Genomic DNA, 21,955 nt, shown 5'->3' with positions numbered 1-21,955 from the left:
TCAGCGGCTTGCACCTATAGTCCTAGTTACACAGAAAGCTGATATCCAGAATGACAATTCAAAGCCAGCCCAGTCTATGAGACTCTCGTCTCTAATTAATCACCAAGAAGAGCTGGGACTAAAGCAGTGGTTCAAGTGGTAGAACAGTAGTAGCCTTGAGCAAAAAAGCTCAGGGTCAGAACTCAGGCCCAGAATTTGAGCCCAAGACAGGAACAACAACAACAATAAGGAAGAATGAAGAGGAACTGGCACTGGAGGGAAGGGTACCCAGCAGGAGGTGGTGTGGAAGAACTACTCTGAAGGCCCATTCCTACCTCATAGGCTCTTTGTGTCCCATTTCCTTATTTGAGCAAACCCTGGCCTCAAAGAGCTTTTACAAAAAGGGAAGAAAAGACTGTAGAAAACCCCTTATCCAGTAAGAGGTGGTAGCCCCGTATAAGGTATGCTGACATTGCATACCTCGGCGCTCAGCACCGAGTCACACTAACCAGCATGCAGCTCGCACACCCCTGAATGTCCTACCCCAAGAGCTGAGAGCTCCTGTCCACACAACTGCATTCAAAACTACCAGAATCTGGGAAGGGAGTTTAGTGGTAGAATGCTTGCCTTGCATGCATGAAGACCTGGGTTCAATTCCTTGGTACCACATACACAGAAAAAAGGTGGAAGTGGTGCCGTGGCTTAAATGGTGGAGTGCTAGCCTTGAGGAAAAAGCCCATGGCCAGTGCTCAGGCCCTGAGTTCATGCCCCAGGACTGGCAAACAAACAAACAAACAAACAAACTTGTCAGAATCTAAGAACTACCAACACATCATGTCAGTCAGCAGATGAATGAATAAATAAACTGGTCCACCCAGGCAAAAGGATGTTGTTCAGGAGCAATCAAGCCACAAAAACCAGGGATGAATCCTGAAAACATTGTTAAATAAATGCTGCCAGTCTAAAAGGCCACACCGTGCTCGACTCCTACAATGAACTCTGGCAAAGCCCTACTTTGGAGCCAGAGGAAAGATGGGCAGCTGTCAGGGACCAGGGGAAAGAGAGGTGAGTAAAAGAGCAGATAGGGCATGGACACAACTGCAGAATTTTGAAAATCTGGAATCAGGTGCTGTTTAATCCCACAGAATGTGCAACCCCATCATTGACCTTCAGATAGGGATCTTGTATCTACAATGGGGACCAAGAGCAACAGAACCCAGGGTCAACAGTGGGGATGGACAGCCCATGGAACAGACCTATCACCCAAGCCATGCAGAAAGCATAGATTGGAAGATGCAGGCAAAAAGTAAAACCGTATCTGGAAAACAGAGTCTCTGAAAAATGGCTGCGATCTGTCCTGACTAGGAAAGAGCCCTCAAACTCAGTGGCTTCTCAACAACACTCCAGGAGAAAAGGGGCTCATGGCAAATGCTCGACAAATCAGATGAAAAAGTATCAAGCAGGTTGGGGGTCCATCTTTCCTGCTTATACAATGGGATTAGAACAAGCAAAATCCTACTTGTCAACCTCTTTAAATCCAGGAGATTATCAGAAAACATTTCAACTCAACAATAATGAAACTATCCCACATCAAAATTCATGTGGTAGGCCTGCATGACAAAAATTCTCAGGGAACAAAGGGGAAAGGACTTAAGGACTTAGCAGGGGGCATCCACAGGCATCCCTGGCAAAGAATCCCTGAGCTTCCTGGAATGAGACAAGGCATTCCAGCATGACTTTCCCTGCCACAGAGCACCTGACTTGGCAGGACACACAGATATGCCTGGAGATGCACAAAGGACAACACAGAAGAGGGGGGGCCTCTGGTGCAGCAGGTTGGTAGAGTCAATACACGGGCCCGATTGCAACCACAGGCAGGAGATGAAACAGTTTTAACTCAGGAGGGGGGAAAAAACTTTAATGATATGTAAGACTTTAAGTCTAAAAACATAAAACTTGCTGAGAGAAACTAAAGATTCTCAGTAAATAGGCAATATATAATGTCTGTGGTTTAGAAGATATTCTTCCCAAAATGGCTTACAGATTTATTGCAATCCTAATCACATTCTAGCGAAGCATTCTGTGGAATTAACAAACTGCAAACTACATGTAACGATAGGCTAACGACCAAAAATAGCCAAGGAATCCTAAAGAATCAGAGCTGCACAACTTTATCAGCTTATATCAAAACTTATCCCAAAGCACAAATTAAAAGATGTGGCACTGACAGATGGACAGTCCACAAGAACCAGTGGAGAGACTTCATAGCCACTCTACCCAGGCACAGCCACCTATATGATGGTCAGGGCCACAGGATGCCAAGTGGAAAGGACAGTTTCTCTAGGGAGAGATAAATCAATTGCAGATAGAAACCAAACAAGCCTGGACACCTCTTTCACATCACATTCAAAACCCAATTCCACACACCATTACCGGAAGCATGGATGAGAGAGACAAAGAACTCAGGAAACAGTGAAATCTCTTTGATATCCACATGACTTTGGTAGGGCAGCAGAAAGGTAACTATCAATAGGCTAGACTGAGTTAAGATCAAAAACTTCTATTTATCTAAAGATACAACTGCAAGAGTGAAAAGTGACAGGAGCACAGGCAGCAGTGGAAGAGGTCTCTCCAGAGCCAGTCTCCAGTAGAGATTGAAGTCCCAGAGCACTGGGGCGAACTAGAGGAACCAGACAACCCCACATTCCTGAAAGGTATGCAGATGACTGACATCACTCCAGAGTGAAGGTTGCAGTCAGTCAGCAGTGAGATGGAGTATATACCATGCCCAGGTGTTTGCTATGCCCACCTGTACCCATCTGAGAGAAGCCAGGGTCACTCAAAGCCACACCCATGCCTGAAAAGCAACAATGTATGTACCCAGTGAGAAGCTTAAGATCAATAATGTAGAGTTAAAGAACCTCAGGTCCACACGACCACGTGGATAAGTCTCACAAAGAATGCTCAGTGACAGATGCCAGCCACAAAAACAGAGTGATTTCACTCACAGGAGTCCACATTGTGAGAGATCAATAATCAGGAGGGGAGTCCCCAGAGAGCAGAGGTGGATGTGTGGAAACAATTGGTACAGGGTGTTCAGGGCTAGTGGCCACCTTGCCCTTGCCCTGCCCTGAACTGCAGGGCATTGTACACATAGACAGCAACACAGAGACTGGTACAGAGAAAATACCCATGGCAGAGCTAAGGCAGAACAGGGTCAAGCACATGAGCTTTGTTCTAGAACATTCCACAGCATTGCTTGAGCTGACAAAAACCAGGAAAAGCTGAAGGCTCCCTAGAGTAGGATGGATGGCCACATCACAGTCTATTCATCTCCTTGTCAGGAGCAGTAAAGTAAATGAACAAATGTCAACAGAGAAGTGTAGGACAAAACAGAGGGACCACAGGACTGGTTCTATTTATATGGAGCATATACGTGAAAGCAGACTTTAGGACACACTGTGTGCTATATGACTCAAACAGAAGTGAACTGGCAGGTGGCACTGGGCTGCTCTACGAGGAAGCACCTCCTTAGGGCACCTGTTCTGTGTCTTGCACAGAGGAGTGGCCAGCAGGGTCTGGCATCTAAACTGTTCTACCACAGTTATGGAGGTGGTATGGAAAGGGGCAGCTCTAGGACCAGAGACACTGCATGGGTGATTAGAACCTGTAATGCACATGGCCACCCACTGATATGATTCTCTTCTGGAGGGACACAGGCTAAGCAGAGCCTAAGAGAAGCACTTGCCCTCCACCACTGGTACCACTGAAATGCAACCCCCACCATGCCACACCACCTCTGTATTCATAGGGCACAGACACTGGGACACAGCATCCAATTCCCACCTCACATTCCTTTCTGCACTGGAACCCAGGAGGCCCTGTTGCCTTCAACACTTGGTGAGGCAGCCTACCTCCATGCTCCACGTGCCCTCACTGTATCTGGCTTCTCCATGTGACAAGGACAGAGAATTGCCACGGGGAGAAGGCATAGAGGGATCTCAGAGAGCCACAGACCTGGGCGAATCTCCAGGAGCTGGTGGGGCATCCTCCACGCATTACAGATGAAAGAATATGTGAGAGCGGGAGCTTGTGAAGGCACCAGGATGCAGTAGACATCTCAAGAGGTCTGTTCCTGGCACTGCAGGGATAGATCTCCCAGAGCTGGCCCCTCTGGAAGAACCACCATGAGAATGTATAGCCATCAGCCCACCTTAAACTCTCCCCAGAAGCTGACCCACACTGCTTAATGTTCTGAGAGCTCACCTGCCTCTACCTGCACTTGGTCATTTCTTTCATAGAAGTGGCAGTACTAGCACTGCCGCTGACCAGTCCCTATCAGTGACTCTGTCCTCCCCAAGATCTCCCCAGCTTTGCAGTGTACTGCAGACAAAGCACTGACTACCTGTGCCCCTCTCTGGCCACTGCAGGTGGACCCAGCATCCAGGTTCTTCTGCTCTAGGTGGAGTGCAAGGTGCAGCATGAGATCTTGAAGACCAGGAGATTTTCCACTTACATCAGGGCAGCAGCAGGAGAGAAGGACACTGAGCACCCCCAGAGAAACTTATTCAGAAGAACTTGCTCATGGTAACTTAGCAGCCTGTGCACTCCCCAGGTGCTACCCAATAAGAAACTCTGAAATCTGACTATTCACACTGTCACAAGACAGAATGGCACCACAACCACATAGACACTGTGGAAGTAAGACAAAGCTTGATGCCAACTCCTGGGTTCCCAGTGACCGCTGCCTTTGGGATCCAGCAGGGGGCAAGAGAAAGGGGCAGATACAGAAGGGGAGATATTTAATTTTTTACAATTCCTGTTAAAAGTTAGCTTAACTGCTTATATTATATAAATAAGATTCTTCAACCATGTTATAGAATATTGGGGCACAGTGGAAATAGTGCATCTCAAATAGGAAAATGGTTTGTGTTCACCCAGTTCTTGAAGCCAATTTTCAATTGCTTAAAATAGTCATGATATTTTACCAAGGTAATTATACTCTTAGCTATCAGTAACAATTAACTCCTTAGACTGGAGCTGCTTAATAAAGGTCTTGAAATAAAATTGCACATTCTAAGCACTGTATACTAAATGTCAAGCACACAAATAGGCCCCTCAGAAGGGAGGCAAAGGCTGAGCCATCAGCGGGATACCACACGTAGGATACCATACGCAGGTTCCACAGCCACACGGGGCAGGTAGGGACACTGAGGCCCCTGGAGGGGAGGGTGCAAGTAAAGGCACACCAGATGCAGGACTCCTTCCCTAGCAAGATCAGAGGAAAATGAACAATCAAGGTACCCTGTGGGCCCAAGGGAAGCCTTCTTGGGGACCTTGGAAGTGAGACTCTTCAGCCACAAACAAGCCACACTAGGTGGGCAGCACCAGTGGACATCACCTTGCATAAGCCCTTGAGCAAGGCACACTGCACTTCTTCCTGGCCGAGCCTAATGAACAGCTCCATCATGCCAGCTGGCAGGACAGATTCTCCCATCCCAGGCCCAGGGGCTACACAAGCAATTGGTATCGACCCATTGCAACACACCTTGGAGGGACAGTCAGTCTCAATAATCAGTCAGTGTCAGGCAATCAATATCTGCCATCTCTCTAACTCAGGGTGATGCTGCCTGTGAGCACAGCATGAGTGGGGGTAAGGCCTATCTGGTCCACAAAGCCCTCGTCTTTTAATCTTCTACGCAGAGGAGAGAAGAATAGAAATTTCCTCCTTGGTTGAAGATAATAGACTTCAAGGACAGAAACTCCCTGGAAAGGAAGCTAGGCAGAAATCTCAAGAATCCTGGGGGTCTTTTCTGGGGCAATGTGGAGCTCAGATTCCACAGGTGACTGGAGAACACACCAAATCTGCTCACTGTGACCCCTCACTCTGACCAGAGGTGACATGTGATAGGTCTAAACACTCAACAGAACCATAGTAACTCCACAACACAGAATGAGGGTCACAAACTGTGCCACAGGCCACACCTGGCCCAGGAACACACCATGGGTCACATGGTTTATGTAGGTGTGGTAGAATGTGGGTAGGGTTTAGGCTGTTGGCAGGTGAGGTTGACCCACCCAGGAGCTCAGGGTCATATCAAGGAGTTGCCTTTCATCTGGTTAAGACCATCATTGAGACCTGGAAAGAGGACAAAATGAAATCCAAACTGCCCTCCAAGCTCCCCCAGCATGACTGCCAAACCTGTATAATCAGTCCCATTAAAAGGATGATTTTAAAACCACAGTACAGGCCTGACATTTTATGCTACTCAGTAGCAAAAAGGAACATGCTCTATATAGGACAATAAAATTTGGGTGGTTTTGACATGCTGTGTTATCTCCTAAATCCCTTTCTAAACTCCTTATGCCAAAATTCCTCTCTAAACCCCTACTGCCAATTTCTGAAGTGAAAGCAGCTGGAGGAACAATTGGGGTTGGTCTCTCAGGTGGGGCAAGTGCCCTAACAAAAGAAGCCCAAGGCCTCCCTTGTCCCCTCTGCTGCCTATAATCCAGAATAGTACACAGATACCCAGACTGACAGTGCTTTATCTTGGGTGCCTCAGTCCTGGGAACTATGAGCAATCCTTTCTGTTATTCATAAACTATCTAGTCCATGACATTTGCTTACAGCAGCTGAGCAAATGGAGCTGCCTTGCCTGAAGTTATCCTTTTCCTAAGGCTGTGAAGCCACGCCCACCATTCACGGCCACCACTATTAGGCTACGGTTGACTTTACTCTCTTCTGTCTCCTGAGCATGAGTCCCACTGAGAGCTGACATGTGCTACACTGGAACACTATGACCTTGTGGTCACATTTGGAGACACCCAGGACATCCTGCTGATCTGATAAGACCCAGAGAGAATGAGTGACCATTCAGAGCCTGCAAGAAGTTGCCAGAGGCTCCCAGCTCTGAATGCCCAGACTTCATCCCCTATGAAGCTTATAGCCTCCCAGATTGTGGGTTTGTAGTACCTCCAACCTGATAAGTGCTTACCAAGGTGCCCGCTCCCAAACCACTTCCCACTGACTCACTTACCTCCCACTGCCTCCTGGGGCCTGCGCATCTCTGATGGCCACTTTGTTCTCTTGTCCAGAGCACCAGCCCAGGCATCCCACACTCACTTCCTGCTCCATCGCCATACAGCTTGGGCTGCCATCTCTTTTTAGAGACTATGCTGCATCAGCTCCCCTGTGACTGGACCCAGCAACTACATGATTATATGCAACACTGCCTGCTTCTTGCCCAATCGTGGTTCTGTCTTTGCCTAAGACAAAACATGAGGACATCATCTATGTCCTTCATGGCATTATGTCTGTCACAGATGGTGAGTGCTGCTGGCTCTTCCCACTACACTGTCAAGCCCACGAGAGCTGTACTGTGCAGTCATACCACGTGCCTCATGCTGACACTAGTGGGCATACTACAGGCATTAGAGGAGGGAGGGAAGATGAAGGAGGCCCACAGCCCTGCCCCCACAACCCTGCTGCTATGGGAGGGCACTATGGGTTCCTCTCCCCTCCAGTTCCACTGCAGTTCAGGGTTCCTGAGTCTCCTCTGTGGCCTGAAGACAGCTTGGGAAACACTTTAAAGTGACAAGCTTTCAGGAGTATGAAGTAGCCCAGAACCAGCACTCATTTTCCAACACTTTACTGACCAGGAGGGTCTGGAAGTAAAAGAGCCAAATTCTTTAGACACTATCAAGAACAAGTACATCGGTAACTGCCCAGTCACATGGTCTTCACAGGGGAGAGGGTGGGTCACACAGGCCTTCTGCCCATGTAACAGTAGCATGAGGACAGCTGAGAAGTCTATCAGTAAGCTGGATGCTGAGCTATACCTGAGTTCAAGCCCCACTACTGGCACAAAAAATTGAAAGTGTATTTGATTTTCTTCTTCCATGTCTTCTGAAATTTCAGTGTCCATTGTAAGGTTTGTTTTTTGTTTTCTTTGTGCCAGTCCTGGGACTTGAACGTTAGCCCCAGATGATCTACCACTTGAACCATAGTTCTACTTCCAGCTTTTCTTGGTGTTTAATTGGACTTTCCCGCCCAGGCTGGCTTCAAACCACAATCCTCAGATTGCAGGCTCCTAAGCAGCTAGATTTATAGGTGTGAGCCATTGGTGCCTGGACATGGTAAGGTTTAATTAATACTCACCAAATACCTTCATTCACATCAAAACAACCTCAGCTTATGGCAAAATTCAGAAATCATTCATCACAACATGTGAGGGGCAGGCACCAGCACAGGCCTATCACTGCGTTGGGGATCAGAGCATGTGCTGCACTATGCCCCTGGACACAGGTAGTACTGGCAGAGACTGCTTGAGTGGCTATTTGGCTAGAGTGGCAGACAGGACAACTGTCCTGCCACTTGGTGTCAAGAGCTCTGATCCCACAGAGGGTCAGCAAGGATGTGCAGAGTATTTGATCCCTCAGACTTGGCCTCTAGCCAAGGGTGCTAGGGGGTTGCGAGGGGGGGCACAGATAGCAGGCACACATACAAGCTCTGTAGAGGTCTGCATGACCGCTATGGGCCAGGGAGAAAGGGACAAGCATGGATTTGACAGGGTTAGCTGGCTATACTTTAGGTAACCTGTACCTTGGTGAGCAGCAGAACACGCTTCTGGAGCCTTCGGGCCAGCGCCTCATGGGATTCACGCTTCTTCCGTTCCTCTAGCAGCTGGCTGCTGACCTGTCGGACCTCATCCTGGAGCTGCTGCTGGGCCTTCTCCAGCCTCCGGGCACTACACAGGGAAGCAAGGGGGCAGAGCAATGAGGTCTGGTCTGGCCAACCACCCAGGGCCCAGGATGCACCCCCAATAGCGAGCCCCACTGAGATGTCCTAAAATAAAGCTGCACGTGCAACCACCACGCTGTCATTTCCTCACTCCTGAATAGCTACTTAACGCCTTTCAGGAGTTTCTAGATTTCAAATAGACACCCAGGGTGATCCCAGAACACGGCGGGAGGGGGAGGGAAGTTCAACTCCACATACAATGGGAAAAATTGTCAGCCAGGCAGAGCTTCAGGACGGGACTTCTGAATGAGCTAAATTGCCAGTGCAAGCATTTCCCATGTGAATCACAGTTGGCGCAGATGTGCGGCATGCAGGGGGACTGAGTGCAGTCATGGTGGGGAACTGTACTGAAGACTTTGCAAAGCAAGAGCCAGCATACCCTGGGTACTGGGACTGTGGTGGGGTCAGACACCAAGCAACCAGGATGTGCCCTCTTACACCAGCTCCGGTGGCCAGCTGACCTCTCCTTTCTTCCATATTCCTTCTAGTTTTGTTCCATTGAATCATAACAGCCTCCCTATGATCCTCACTTGGTCGATCTCCCTAAACAATGCAGGGGTGAGGGCATGGGTCAACCCCATCAAAGGATGAGCACTTCTCCTCAGGAGGAGAGGCATCCTGAGGCTACAGACCATTCACAGGCTGACCACAAACATCCTCTCAGTTAGCACAGCATCTCATGAGGCTAGTACATTCCCCTCTCAACGCCACCAGTCCCTCATAGTCCCCACCAAAGGCAGATCCTGATGAGGTTGGCTCTGAATCTCTGCCAGAAGGTAGTACCCAGTAACATGGAATGCAGAAATCATCTGGCATTCTAATGTGTCCCTCTGATCCTACAGGTCCCTAAATTCTATCTACCCTCACAAGCCCTAGGGCATGGGGAAACAGCTGGGCAGAGAGCAGTTCAGATAAAGAGGGCACTTAGAAAAGGGTGAGCTCCTCCAAGACAGGAATACACAGGCTACACAACAAAATGGATCTTTCGCTAGGAAATCCTAATATTAGGGCTCTGCTACATGGTAAAATATGTAATATTCATGTGAGAGACAATGAGAATGAGGCGGCTTTGAAGACATGAAATCTTGAGAAGTGTGTTTGTAAAATCTGTGAGGTATATTTGCAATCTTACTTTAGATTATTCTTGGCACTCAACTAATACTATTTGTTTTCAAGAAAGTCTAAGCCAAGTCCCAGAGGCCTACATTTATAATCCTAGCTACCCAAGGGGCTGAGATCTATGGATCCCTATTTGAAGTCAGACTGGCAGGAAATTCTGTCAAAGTCTGTGAAATGCTTATTGCCAATTAACCACACCCCCCCCCAAAAAAAAAACAAAACTGGAAATGGAGCTGTGGCTTGAGTAGTAACACATAATTCTTGAGTGAAAACTCTTAAGGACAGCATCCAAACTCTAAGTTAAACCCATAAATGTGCACATGCATGCATATACGTGCACGCACGTGCGTGTGTGCGTGCGTGTGTGTGTGTGTGTGTGTGTGTGTGTGTGTGTGTGTGTAAGGTTAGGCTATACCACTGCAAATTCTCCCTATTTCACATCTGAGTAATGGGTTTTTTTAAATTACAGTTTAGTAAAACTCTTTTCAACGGCTAAAAAATAATTTGAAAGTGAATGTAAGTAAAAAAAAATTATGAAACTTTGGAAGGGACTTGATGCTGATCCTGATCCAGTCAAGCACGGCAGGGAATTGTGATTTGGGCCACTCTGCCAAGACTCAGGGCAGATGACTGCAAGAACACACACTGAAAGCTAGAGACCACCTCAGAAAACCTGACAGGGATCCCTCATCCAAATGAAGACTCAGCCAACGGGCCACCTGCCCCTCTAAGTGCTCTACAACCAAAACATAAAATAAGACGAGTGCAAATATTCTTTGCAAACTTGACATATTAAGAGGCTATTTTGAGATCCAGTTCAATTCAAAACTATTCATAGACCAATTTAATAATCAAGAACTGTGAAATCGACTCTCAAATTGTTGAATTCAGGTGGGAAGTTCACAAACGTTTTAAATCACTGCTCCAAAGTGGGTAATTTAATTAGAAGAATGGCAGCATTCGCTTGCTGTTTTAGAAGCAAAGGCACACTAAGGCAAGAAAGTAACGATGCCATCTTTCAGGTGACAGAATGACAGACAGGCCTGAGGGATTAGGGGGCACTTCAACAAGGTATCCTCATGACAAGAGATTCAATGCATACTTGGGAGAGACTAATATACCGCAAGCCCTGCTTCTGGAAACAAAATATCCTCCTATCTATCTGGAGGTCTCTATGCCCAAAGTAAATGCAAAACTACACAGCCATGAGATAGGCAGCATTATTCATTCTGGGGCTTTGCCTACAAGACCTTGGGCTGAGCAAGTCATCAAGTTACATACTGCACTGGGGCCAGACCCCTATAGAAGATAAGGACATAGGTACAGAGGTACCTCCAACCCAAGCCCTCAACCCAGACCCAGACCTGGATGTTAGAGCACATGTGAGGTTGGTGCTGGACCAGCTTAAAAAAGCTCACTTGCCAGGTTATATATAAAGAAAACTCAGGCTGGGAGTATGGCACTTGCCTAGCATACCTCGAGGTCTAGAGTCCATCCATCCTCAATACAGAAAGTAAGTAAGCTTTTGTCCTTTCTCCTCCTACCTCAAAAAAAGGTGGCTGTCCCTATCTCTACCTCTGTTCTAAACATGTTATAGGAGAATAAGTTCCTGAGATCTACAAAGTTACATGACACATAGTGCTGGGCTATATTGTATAAACATTTATTTATTTGAAATAGGAAAGGGAAGCAGGGGAAACAAGATGATTAGGACGGGGTGGTGGGAGATAAATGGGAACAAAAACATGAGAAGGGGTATCAAGGTGTAAGAAGTAAATGCACCTACTACCTGCCAAATGTAACGTAACCCCTCTGTACATTACCCCGACAATTAAAAAAAAAATTGTGCTGGGCACTTAGAAACCTAACAGGGGAGACCTCACCTTATTATAATAACAAATAGATTGCTAATTTACCAAGAGGACATAAACTTTCGAGGGTGATAGATATGCTTAATACATTAATTGCCATCAAGATATTATGGTATGCCTATAGCCAACAAAATATATACAATTTAATTGTATATATACAATTGTAAGTACAATTTAATTGTAGGCATTTATCAATAAACCTAGAAAAAAGAACAGTAATATAAAAACAAATAAATAAAATGGTGGGTTGTTTGGTTTTTGTGTGTGGTTTTGTTTTGCTTTGTTTTCAGATTATATGCAAGGAAGCCCAGGTTGTCCTGGAACTATGATTCCTCTGTCTCAGCCTCTTGAGCAAGGATTTAAAGGGGAAGTTGTTAAGAGCTATCCATCATACTACCTATTGTGAGCTTTGTGTCACTTTTAGCTTTCTACATTTGGCTTTTAAAAAGTACCTGACAGAGCTGGGCACAGGGGCTCACGCCTGTAATCCTAGCTACTCAGAATGCTGAGATCTGAGGATCAAGGTTCAGAGCCAGCCAGGGCACAAAAGAACCTGAGACTCTTATCTCCAATTAACTTCCAGAAAATGGGAAGTGCAGCTTGGCTCAAGGGTAGGGTAGTAAGTAGCCTTGAGCTGAAGAGCTCAGGGACAACACAAAGGCCTAGGAGCTGGATGGTAGGCTTGAGCTGAAGAGCTCAGGGACAGTGCCCAGGCCCAGTTCAAGCCACAGGACCCACAAAAGAAGAGAAAAGGAAAGGAAATGTCCATGACATACAGGAGGAGCAGGGAAGAAGGGTTTGAAGAAGGCCCTTACTCTCTTGATAGCAAAGTACATTTTATCTAGTGAAGAGGGCAATAAGTGAAACCCAAGGAACACACGCTCCTACAGGAGACTCCCAGGCAGCCGTCAATTGCAAATCATAGCTCTGCCACAACAGCGTAGACAGCATCTATGAAAGCTTGGACTGGACAGTCAGGCCCACATCCTGCAGGGTTGGTTTCCAGGTCTCTAACCAGACCAAGCAAGGCTTCAAACTCCGGGTCATTGTATGACACAAAGGTGGCCTCAGGGCACTCTCTGCTAAGCCTCACTGGGGATCTGGAGCATCAGAGACAGATAGACATCAGACCCATAAAGTTGCTCAAGAACCACAGTTTACCAACATAAGATCTGGATAAATAAACACTGAATCATGAATTTAGGGAAAGGACAACCCCAAGACACTATAAAGACACAATTGCAGGAAGCAGCACAACTCTATGAAGATGAGAGGCTGAAATAATGAAAATGGCAAAATACACATGAGGTCCCCATTGGATGAGGCACCCATGGTGTCTGTACTCGGAGGGAGTCAGAGAGGGGTTCAGGCCTGGTAGAATCCCAGTATTAGAGTCTCTAAGCATGAGAAACCCTACAGGCCAGATTCAGCTGCTGGGCAGGAAAGAGGATGTATAAAAAGAACAAGCAGAAAGCTCACAGGCAGACAGGAGGTATACAGAGCCCTACTGCTTCCTCTGGCCTGGCTAGATCGATCTCTTGATACACAATGCAGGCTGAGGATGTGCCAGGTGGCATAACAGGTATAGGCTGTCCCAATACTGCAAAGCCAAGGGCAGAAGAAGCTGGAGCTGAGGCCCAGGCTTCCTAATACCGTTAGCAGAAGACAGATGAGTAGCAAATAAATGTATCTACTGCATAATGAGGCATGGTGAAAAGCAGAGCACAGAGCCACCATGTGCAGGCAGTCAAGGGAGGACAACTAGAGGGACCGTCACATAGCAGCATAGTATGGAATCTGGAGAGGCTATGAGAGGGAGAAAGGCAGATGTGGGCCATGGTAGCAAGCAAGATGAGATGGCAGACAAGTTAGACCTCCATGAAGGGCTCAAGAGGACAAGAGCAGGGACAGAAAGTGAAGACAGTCCCTTCCAAGACATTTCTAGGCTATAAAGGTGAGCAGAATCCAGGCTGACAGAGGAGGGATAAAGTCAAGGTGTTAACTCCAAGCTGGGTCTGGTGGACATACCTGTAACTATAGCACTCCAGAGGCAAAGGCAGGAGGCTTGCAAGCCAGTCTAGGCTAATAGCAAAACCCTGTCTCAAAAGAAAAAGAAACACAAGAAGGCACTGGCTCCTGTTTATAGCAGGGTGGGATGCTCTAAGATAGTGCAATAAGAGTCCTGCAGACACAAAAAGGACAATTTAGCAAGAAGCAAGAGCAGGGGAGAACACACTGTCCAACAAGAGGCCACCCCTAGCAGCTCTTAGCCTTCACAGGCTCTACAAAGCCAGCCTAAAGGGACTCAAAGTGAGTGCCTCAAAGCAATGCCACCAATGGCTCTGCCCCTGAGGACACAAGAAGAGGGGATGCGCAACCTCCAGTTTAAAGGGGACCCTACCATTCTGTCCCATGGGCCCTATGAGGATCTCTACAGTTCAGAAGCATTTGTGCCCCCTCATCCCAGAGGATCAAGCCACATAGCTCCCCAGATTGCCAATTCTTCCCCACTGGGAAGTTCTCTCCGCTCAACTTCAGCCTTTCTTCTTAGGAAAAGAAGAGAACGCTCATAAAAAATTAAACCTCTAGCTCCACACTGAGCTGAACTCTGAGGTCAGTGGCATTTCTCTGAACCTTTGGTGCTTCAAGGAAAAGTTGGGCATGTTTACCCATTGGTGCTTTCTGTGGCAGTATCTACTGAAGAAACAACTCTGTGCTTTTGAGAATCATCTTGGATGTGCCTGGCCACTGGGGTTCACTTTAATGTGATCGCCATCAGAAACTCCAGCCTAAGAATATCTACTTTCAAGGAACAAGGAAAGGACATGAGATATTCTATAGCAGCAGGAGACATTTTAACGACCTTCTCCGAAATACTAATGCTCCCAGTTCTTTCCTCCCTCAAACTGGTGCCTCAAAGCTTTCTGTCTCCCTTCTCCTGGCTCTAACTGGCATCCCAAGCATGCAAACAGAAAGAAAAGTGCATCTGCACACAGACCCAAGATCCCATGACATTGTGGCCACTATGAGAAGAGGGAATCTAGGAAAGATAGGGTAAACAAGTACTAGGCATCCTTGAGGCTAGAAATGAGTACAGACCTGAGTCCTAACAGTGAGTCCTGAGCAGAGAGGGCATGAGAATGCATCTGACATACCCAGGCACAAATTCAAAGAACAATTCAGCTAAGTTGATATTGCTGTGCTCCCCTAAAATTCATTGTGCAGGACCCTCAGCTATCAGGCTATGGGGAGAGCCCTCATGATGAATGACAGTCCCTATAAGACGACTCAAAAAAGCTACCTCCTGGGCTGGGAGTTTGGCCTAGTGGTAGAGTGCTTGCCTAGCATGCAAGAAGACCCAGGTTTGATTCCTCAGTACCACATATATAGAAAAAGGCTGGAAGTGGTGCTGTGGTTCTAGCCTTGAGAAAGAAGTCCAAAGACAGTGCTCAGGCCCTGAGTTCAAGCCCCATAACTGGCAAAAACAAAAACAAAAACAAACAACTATCTCCAGTCTTCCATCCTGTGAGGACAAAGGGAGAAAATGCCATCTACAAACAAGGAGATGCCCTTGCCAGACACCAGTACTACCACACAATGAGCTGGGACTCCTGGCTGGACTGTGGAGCGTTTGTTGCTCAGGAGCCCCATACTCTGGTAGTTTTGTGACCAGAGCCTAAGTTCACTGAGATAATCCTACTGTAACTCAAGGCAGGAGGCAGAATGCACAGGAGACGCTTGTTCTCTGCAGACTGCCCCATGCACTACGCTGACAATCAGCAGTGCAATAAATCTGTATTCAAACTGTTACAAATTTCCTCTACTCTCATGGAGCTGTCAACACAAGATAAAAACCCAGTAAGACAAACAATGTCTAACTTGTCATTTTGCACAGGAGTAAATGTAGACCTAAGTGCCTGAGTTACTTCCATGAGGACAAGTCTCCACCAGGACACAGCAATGTTGCCCTTCTCTGGCTTCTGGGTACTGTGCCTGGGGCAGCCCACAGCACTGTAAGAAACTCCTAGATGCCTTTCTGCCTCCGCTGTAGCCATGGCGCCCGTGAAAAGGCTTGTGGCGAAGGGGGGCAAAAAAAAGAAGCAGGTTCTGAAGCTCACCCTGGACTGCACCCACCCTGTAGAAAATGGAATCATGGATGCTGCCAATTTTGAGCAGTTTCTCCAAGAGAGAATCAAGGTGAACGGGAAAGCTGGAAATCTCGGTGGAGGAGTGGTCACCATCAAGAGGAGCAAGAGCAAGATCACTGTAACCTCTGAGGTGCCTTTCTCCAAAAGGTATTTGAAATATCTCACCAAAAAATATTTGAAGAAGAATAATCTTTTATCTGGAATATTTTGTATGAGTTCTTGAATAAAACTTGGGAACCCCCCCCCAAAAAAAGAAAAAGCAACTCCCAGATATCTGCTTGTCTAGTAAGGGGAAGAATGCAGCTAGAAGGGACCACAGAAATTTTAGAGGTAGAGTTGAGACCCCACAGGTGGGTAATGGACATCTATAGTATGCTCCAGGCACCATTTCTGGGTCCAAAAGACATCTACAAGTACCATCAGGCTAGACACTGATAAGCCACCGGATGCCACAGACTAGAGGACAGCAAGCTGACCACAGCCCAATGGGACAGGATACCTTGATGTTCTAGGGTAGCAAATAAAATCACGGAGCTGTTTGCCAGTAAAACTGACAGCTGAAAAGACAAGTTCACAGTGACAATGAAGATAGGAAAAAGGTGCTTAAGAGGCTAGAGGAGCAAGGGGCAGGAGAGAGGGGACACCACAGGGAACAGAGAAGAGCTGCCCACCAGTGATAGGGACATATGGAGAAAGGGACCACACTGGCTTCCGGTGTTTCAAGCTAAGGACAAGTGACTAGAAATCTCATGCTCAGGGTCACAGAGGAAGGAAAGCTGCTTAGGAAGGGTCCTGCAGAAAGATGGGGACACTTCTGGAGCTCTAACCCCAAGTGACTCAAATTTCCTGGTAGACGGGGCTTTATTTCCAGCAGGTATGACCTGCAGGACAGGTAATGGAGGACAAGGAGATAAACACAGAAGAAATTATGTGAAAGAGCTCACCCAGCTGGTGACCAAGCAAGGGACACATTACTTCTCATGTGCATCAGGTGGAACTGACCAGCTGGAAGTTGGGTGCCTTTTCCCCGGCAGCTCCAAGAAAGGCTTTAATTTGCAAAACACTCTGCCAAAGACAGAAAAATTCACAGGTATGGCCAGCAGCAGAGCTAGTAGGCAGCCTGAGCCTACAGTAAGAGGACCCAGGGCAGTTAGGGGAGCAGGGCCTAGCCCTTCCTTGGGCAGAGTGCTGTGAAAGCTTAAGGCACCAACAGCAGGTGCCCAGGTAGATAGAACACCTGGAGATCCTAGGCAAAAAGGAGATCAGAGGTTCCTATGGGCCACAGATCAAGAAGAGGTGAGGTCCATGTTCCATGTGAGCACTTGTCCAGAGGAAATGCCTTTAAGGGAGATGCTGGGGGCAAGGGGTAGAAACAATGCCTAAATTTTATGAGACTCTGAAAACCAAGGCAGGTCAGCATGCAAGATGGCAGGAGGTAGCCAGAAACAGGTTTGGAATCAGAGAAAGCATAGAAGACAGCTAGGAACCTGAGGCCTCAAGTCAGGGAAGTCGGAGACCCATGTACTATTAAAAGGACCCAGTGAGGCCACAAAACACACTTTCACCAGAGGTTGCATAGCTGATGCACACACACCACATCTCAGCTGCTCCTGATGTGATTGACATCTGCTTCTAGAGAGAAATCAGGAGGAATGGCTCAGGAGGCCAAAGGAGCCAGGGACCAGTGGCCCAAGTAGAAGCCCACAGCATCTAATCCATAGAACAGACTGTAGACTTGACTTCCTTCTCTGTCCTCTGCGCCTCCTCACAGACACACAAAGCCACAGTCACAGAACTTAAGTCACACAGGCAAAGTATAAAGCATGCAACCTCAGCAAGCATCAGTTCCCTAACACTGTCTTATACAAAAGCCAGCTATGTCCAGCCATTTAGAGAGCCCCCCCCCCCCCCCGGCACCTGCACCTGCACCTGAAGAAATGCTCTGTGCAGACACATATGTGGAGACATGCTTTACTGAGTCTACTCAGAGCTAATGTCAGTGGCAGTAGCAGAGGAGGTTGGCAGCCGAATGTCCACTGCCTACACCACTGAGTAGTGCCTTGCAGGTTAAAGAAGGTCCCCACACTGGTGCTCCTCTGAGATTTTAGGAGCAACCTAGACAGGCCTAGCCTCACACTGCCACAGCCAGGGTTGCCCTACAGGTGAGACAAGGCAACCAGTGACAGACTTAGAAATATGTGGAAAGGAAAGAGACCTCAGGAAAAGGGAGAAGTAGGGTAGTAGCCCACCCTGACTTCTGCTTCAGTGAGCCCAGACCCATGTCCAGAGGGAGCTGGAATCTTCCCTCAGCGTCCTTGATGCCTGAGCTCAGCATGGCACACAGCTGTCTTTATTTACGCCATCTAATTCCCATCTTAAATGCCTCCAAGTGTCATTACACATTTCTCGGAGAAAAAAATACAAACAATGGAAACAAAACCAGAGAATAAGAAAAGCAAAGACTGAAATAATTACCAATCAAAGGCACGGCTGAAGGAGCAGGCTAGGAAGCTATAGTCTGGCCTCTTGGTCACTGCCCCAATGCTGCTTCTGATGAGAGCTCTGTTTCTAACATCTCATCAATTCGAATCACCAAACTCAATTTGCATTCCCAGATAAACAGAGGCCACACTGTAAATACTCTCATATGACCTTGAAATGTGAGAAAGAAAATCGCCCTTTGCAATTTCAATTCAATCCCAGCTATAAAGTATAATCCAATTTGGTTGGCCAGTTACCAACCTATGGTCCCAGGGGTGGGGCTGCCTCCAATGAGAGGGTGAGGGACAGCAACAGGGCAGTAGCTCACTCCCCAGGCTGCTGAGACCACAGGGCAGATCTCCTTGTAAATAAATCTTTATTGAGTGGCCAGCCACCATGTTAACCGTCCAATTTTTAGAAAAAAGAAAGTCATAAACAGATTATTAAGACTGGGGCCAGGGGATGGAGATAACGGATATCGCTTAGTGGTAAAGGGCTTGTCTAGGATGTACAAGGCCTGAGAATTCTTTTTTTTTTTTTTTTGGCTAGTCCCAGGCTTGAACCTAGGGCCTGAGCACTGTCCCTGGGCTTTCTCAAGGCCTAGTGCTCTACCAGGTAAACCATAGCACCCCTTGCAGCTTTTTCTGTGTATGTAGTACCCAGGAATAAAACCTGGGTCTTTCTGCATGGTAGGCAAGCACTCTTACCACTTGGCCAAACTCCCAGCCCAGGGCCTAGGGATTCTTAACCCAAGGCCCTAGGTTCTCTTCCTAGCACCAGAAATTTGTAAAAACTTAAAAAGGTAGCCAGAGTTAGGTACCAATGGCCCATGCCTGTAACTTAGCTACTCAGGAGGCTTGAGTCAGAGTGTTTGAGTTCAAAGCCAACCCAGGAAGAAAAATCTTCAAAGGCCCTGGGTTCTCACCACAGCACTGAAAATTTATAAATAAAGGTTTGATATACTCCCTGTGACTGGTTTCTTGTCAGGGCCTATTTGGCCTGAAAAGCCAAAAGTACTTACCATATCACCTTTATGATGAAAAGCAAACAATTATTGGCCTATACCAATGATTCAGAGTTTAGAAACCCTAGCGAGGCAAGTGGTGCTGTGGCTCAAAGTAGTAGAGCACTAGCCTTGAGCAAAAAAGCTCAGGGACAGCACTCAAGCCCTGAGTTCAAGCCTCATGACCAACAACAAAAAGGCCAGGCATGATGGCTCATGCCTGTAATCCTAGCTACTCAGGAGGTTGAAATCTGAGGATCACGGTTCAAAGCCAGCCCAGGCACTAAAGTCCAAGAGACTTTCCAATTAAACACTAGAAAACCGGAAGCAGCACTGTGGCTCAAGGTGTAGGGCAGTAGCCTTGAATTGAAGAGCTCAGGAACAGCACCCAGGCCCAGAATTCAAGCCCCCCAACTGACAAAAAAAAAAAAGTAAAGAAAAAAGAAAAGAACAAACACTACTGGGCGGCGGGGGGGGGGGGGGGTGACTAAAATAAGACACAAGCCATTGTCCCTAGACAGCCCATCCCCATGCTGCTACATTCCCCAGCATGAAAGCTGGCAGTTTTGACTACTCCTGCCAGTCAGGCCCACCTGTGGCTCTTCATATGCAAGAATGAAGTCCAACCAAAGAAAACCTGTGCCTCCAACCCACTGTCCTAAACCTCCTTCTAGAGTCCCAACAAGATTCTAGGGAACCTATTTCTACTGGTGAATAGGACTGAGAGAAGCACTGGGCTCCAGGTCCATCACCACAGCACCATGATTTGCCCATGCTCAGTTTATCCCTGAGGCCTCCTTGGTGAGGCAGAGGAACTGTCACTGCCTCCATCAGGCTCTGAGCTAGGTGGAGGGTGGAAGGGGGCACCCACACCTCATGTTATAGAAATGGAGCTGTCCAATCTTGTGCATGCACTATGAGCACCATAATCGGACCCCCTTCCTCCCGACCCACACATACAATCTGACACAAGAAGCCAGAGGAGGTCTGTGCCAGCATAGCCTGGCTCTTCCTCTGCCCTCTTCTCCCTCCCTCAGTGGGCCAGCACTCCCAACCTCCTCTAGCTGTCCTAGGACTCAAGGGCCAGGGGAGCCCTCGGACACCTTGTACAAACAGTCCAAGGATGGGCAGTGGAGGTAGCGTGTAGATTTGAGGAGTGACAGGCACACTGTGGCCTGATTATGATCTGTGTCCAAGGAGGCCCAGCAGGAGTCCACAGGTAAATGAGGGCTGCTTGAAGGAAATGGTAGGATTCTGCTCTCAGTTGCTCTCTGCCACCTGGCTTGTGACACCTGTGATCTTGCTTCCTATTCACTCTAATCACCATGTGCCACCATTACCAGAGACCTAAGGCCATGGGGCCATACTACCAGACTTTTCTCTTTGTATGTTCATTCACTCAGGTGTTTCATTGCAAAGACACAAAGATGATGGACAGACTGTAAGAAGGGGAGGGACAGAGCCACAGACAATGTATGAAAGGGTGAAGGAATATGACTGCATACATAATTATGTGCATGGTAACATGGAGGGCAGGGGAAAGAGGAGCTTGGCTAGAGCACCTCTCAACAGTGACCTTAACTACCACCTAGAATGTGTCAGCACAGAGAGGGACCCACATAGCCAAGTCACATCACTTGTTTCCAAAGACAAGAGCAAGGGCACAGGTCATATATCAGGACCAGGACAAGGATAGAATTGCTCCAAGGAGTGAGAAACTCAGACCTGGTACTTAATTGAGATTGCAAACTAAATTGGACAAGCAGTTAGGAGATGAGACAGAATGATCTCAACAACATCTCTCTCTTTGGAATCACCCAACAGCCCAATTAACAGCTCTGATTCTGAGGTTCCCAGCGCAACGTGGTCGATAGCGGCCTGCTGGCCAGCGGAGCTGAACTGCCTGCGCTGGACGTAGCTTTCAATCAACACCTGTGCTCCATGATAATCTCTGCCGCTGCCTTTGAGGTATCTGATTAATAAGCCAGTTCTGCTGTTTATTCTCCATTGATCTCACTGTCCTCCACCCAAAGCCCTAAGTCAATACTTAGTTAGGTGAGGCACCTTCCTGGGCTTCTGTTGTCTCCCCTGGGCAAGGGATGTTCCCTGTCCCTGTTGAGTCAGGTGTGACTGCACAGTGCCCCCTGGGGGGCAGAACCATCTCTACATGTGAGGTAGCTAACTATGGCTGACAAACTTAAACACTGTCACTGACTAACAAAGAAACATTCCCAAGTGTTCCCTCTGCTGAAAAATAGAAATGGGAGGAGACAATGAACTCCTACTTTCTCTCTGCTGTTCTAAGTTCCACAAACAGCCTGGAGCAGAGCATTTGCTGGCCAGTGGCTATGTCAACACGTCGCTGACTTCTAGATCTCACTTCCTCTCACCCCAGGTCTGGGCTTGAGAGTTGACACTTGGCTTGAGAAATGCCAGCCCTAAGCAGTTTATTTCCTCTTGAACTTTAAGAGCTGACTGAGACAGAAATGACCTTTAAAAAGCAGGGTTAGTGCTTGTTGGACCCACCTTAGCATTTCTCTGTGCACACAACAGG

At 47.5% G+C, this 21,955-nt stretch overlaps 1 protein-coding gene across 1 annotated transcript in view; it reads right to left on the bottom strand.

Moving 5' to 3' along the window:
* Positions 1-21,955, bottom strand: part of Mad1l1 (mitotic arrest deficient 1 like 1) — a 312,487-nt gene that overhangs the window by 178,312 nt on the left and 112,220 nt on the right. The window contains exon 11 of the mRNA XM_090329856.1: positions 8,582-8,726. Within this exon, the coding sequence (XP_090185982.1) occupies positions 8,582-8,726 (145 nt within the window). The remainder of the gene's footprint in view (positions 1-8,581; positions 8,727-21,955) is intronic.

Source organism: Megascapheus bottae, chromosome 3 (genome assembly GCF_031878675.1).
Source record: "Megascapheus bottae isolate mThoBot1 chromosome 3, mThoBot2.hap1, whole genome shotgun sequence".
NCBI lineage: Eukaryota > Metazoa > Chordata > Mammalia > Rodentia > Geomyidae > Megascapheus > Megascapheus bottae.
The sequence above is the reverse complement of the archived record's forward strand: the minus strand, read 5'-3'. Positions and strand labels throughout refer to the sequence as shown.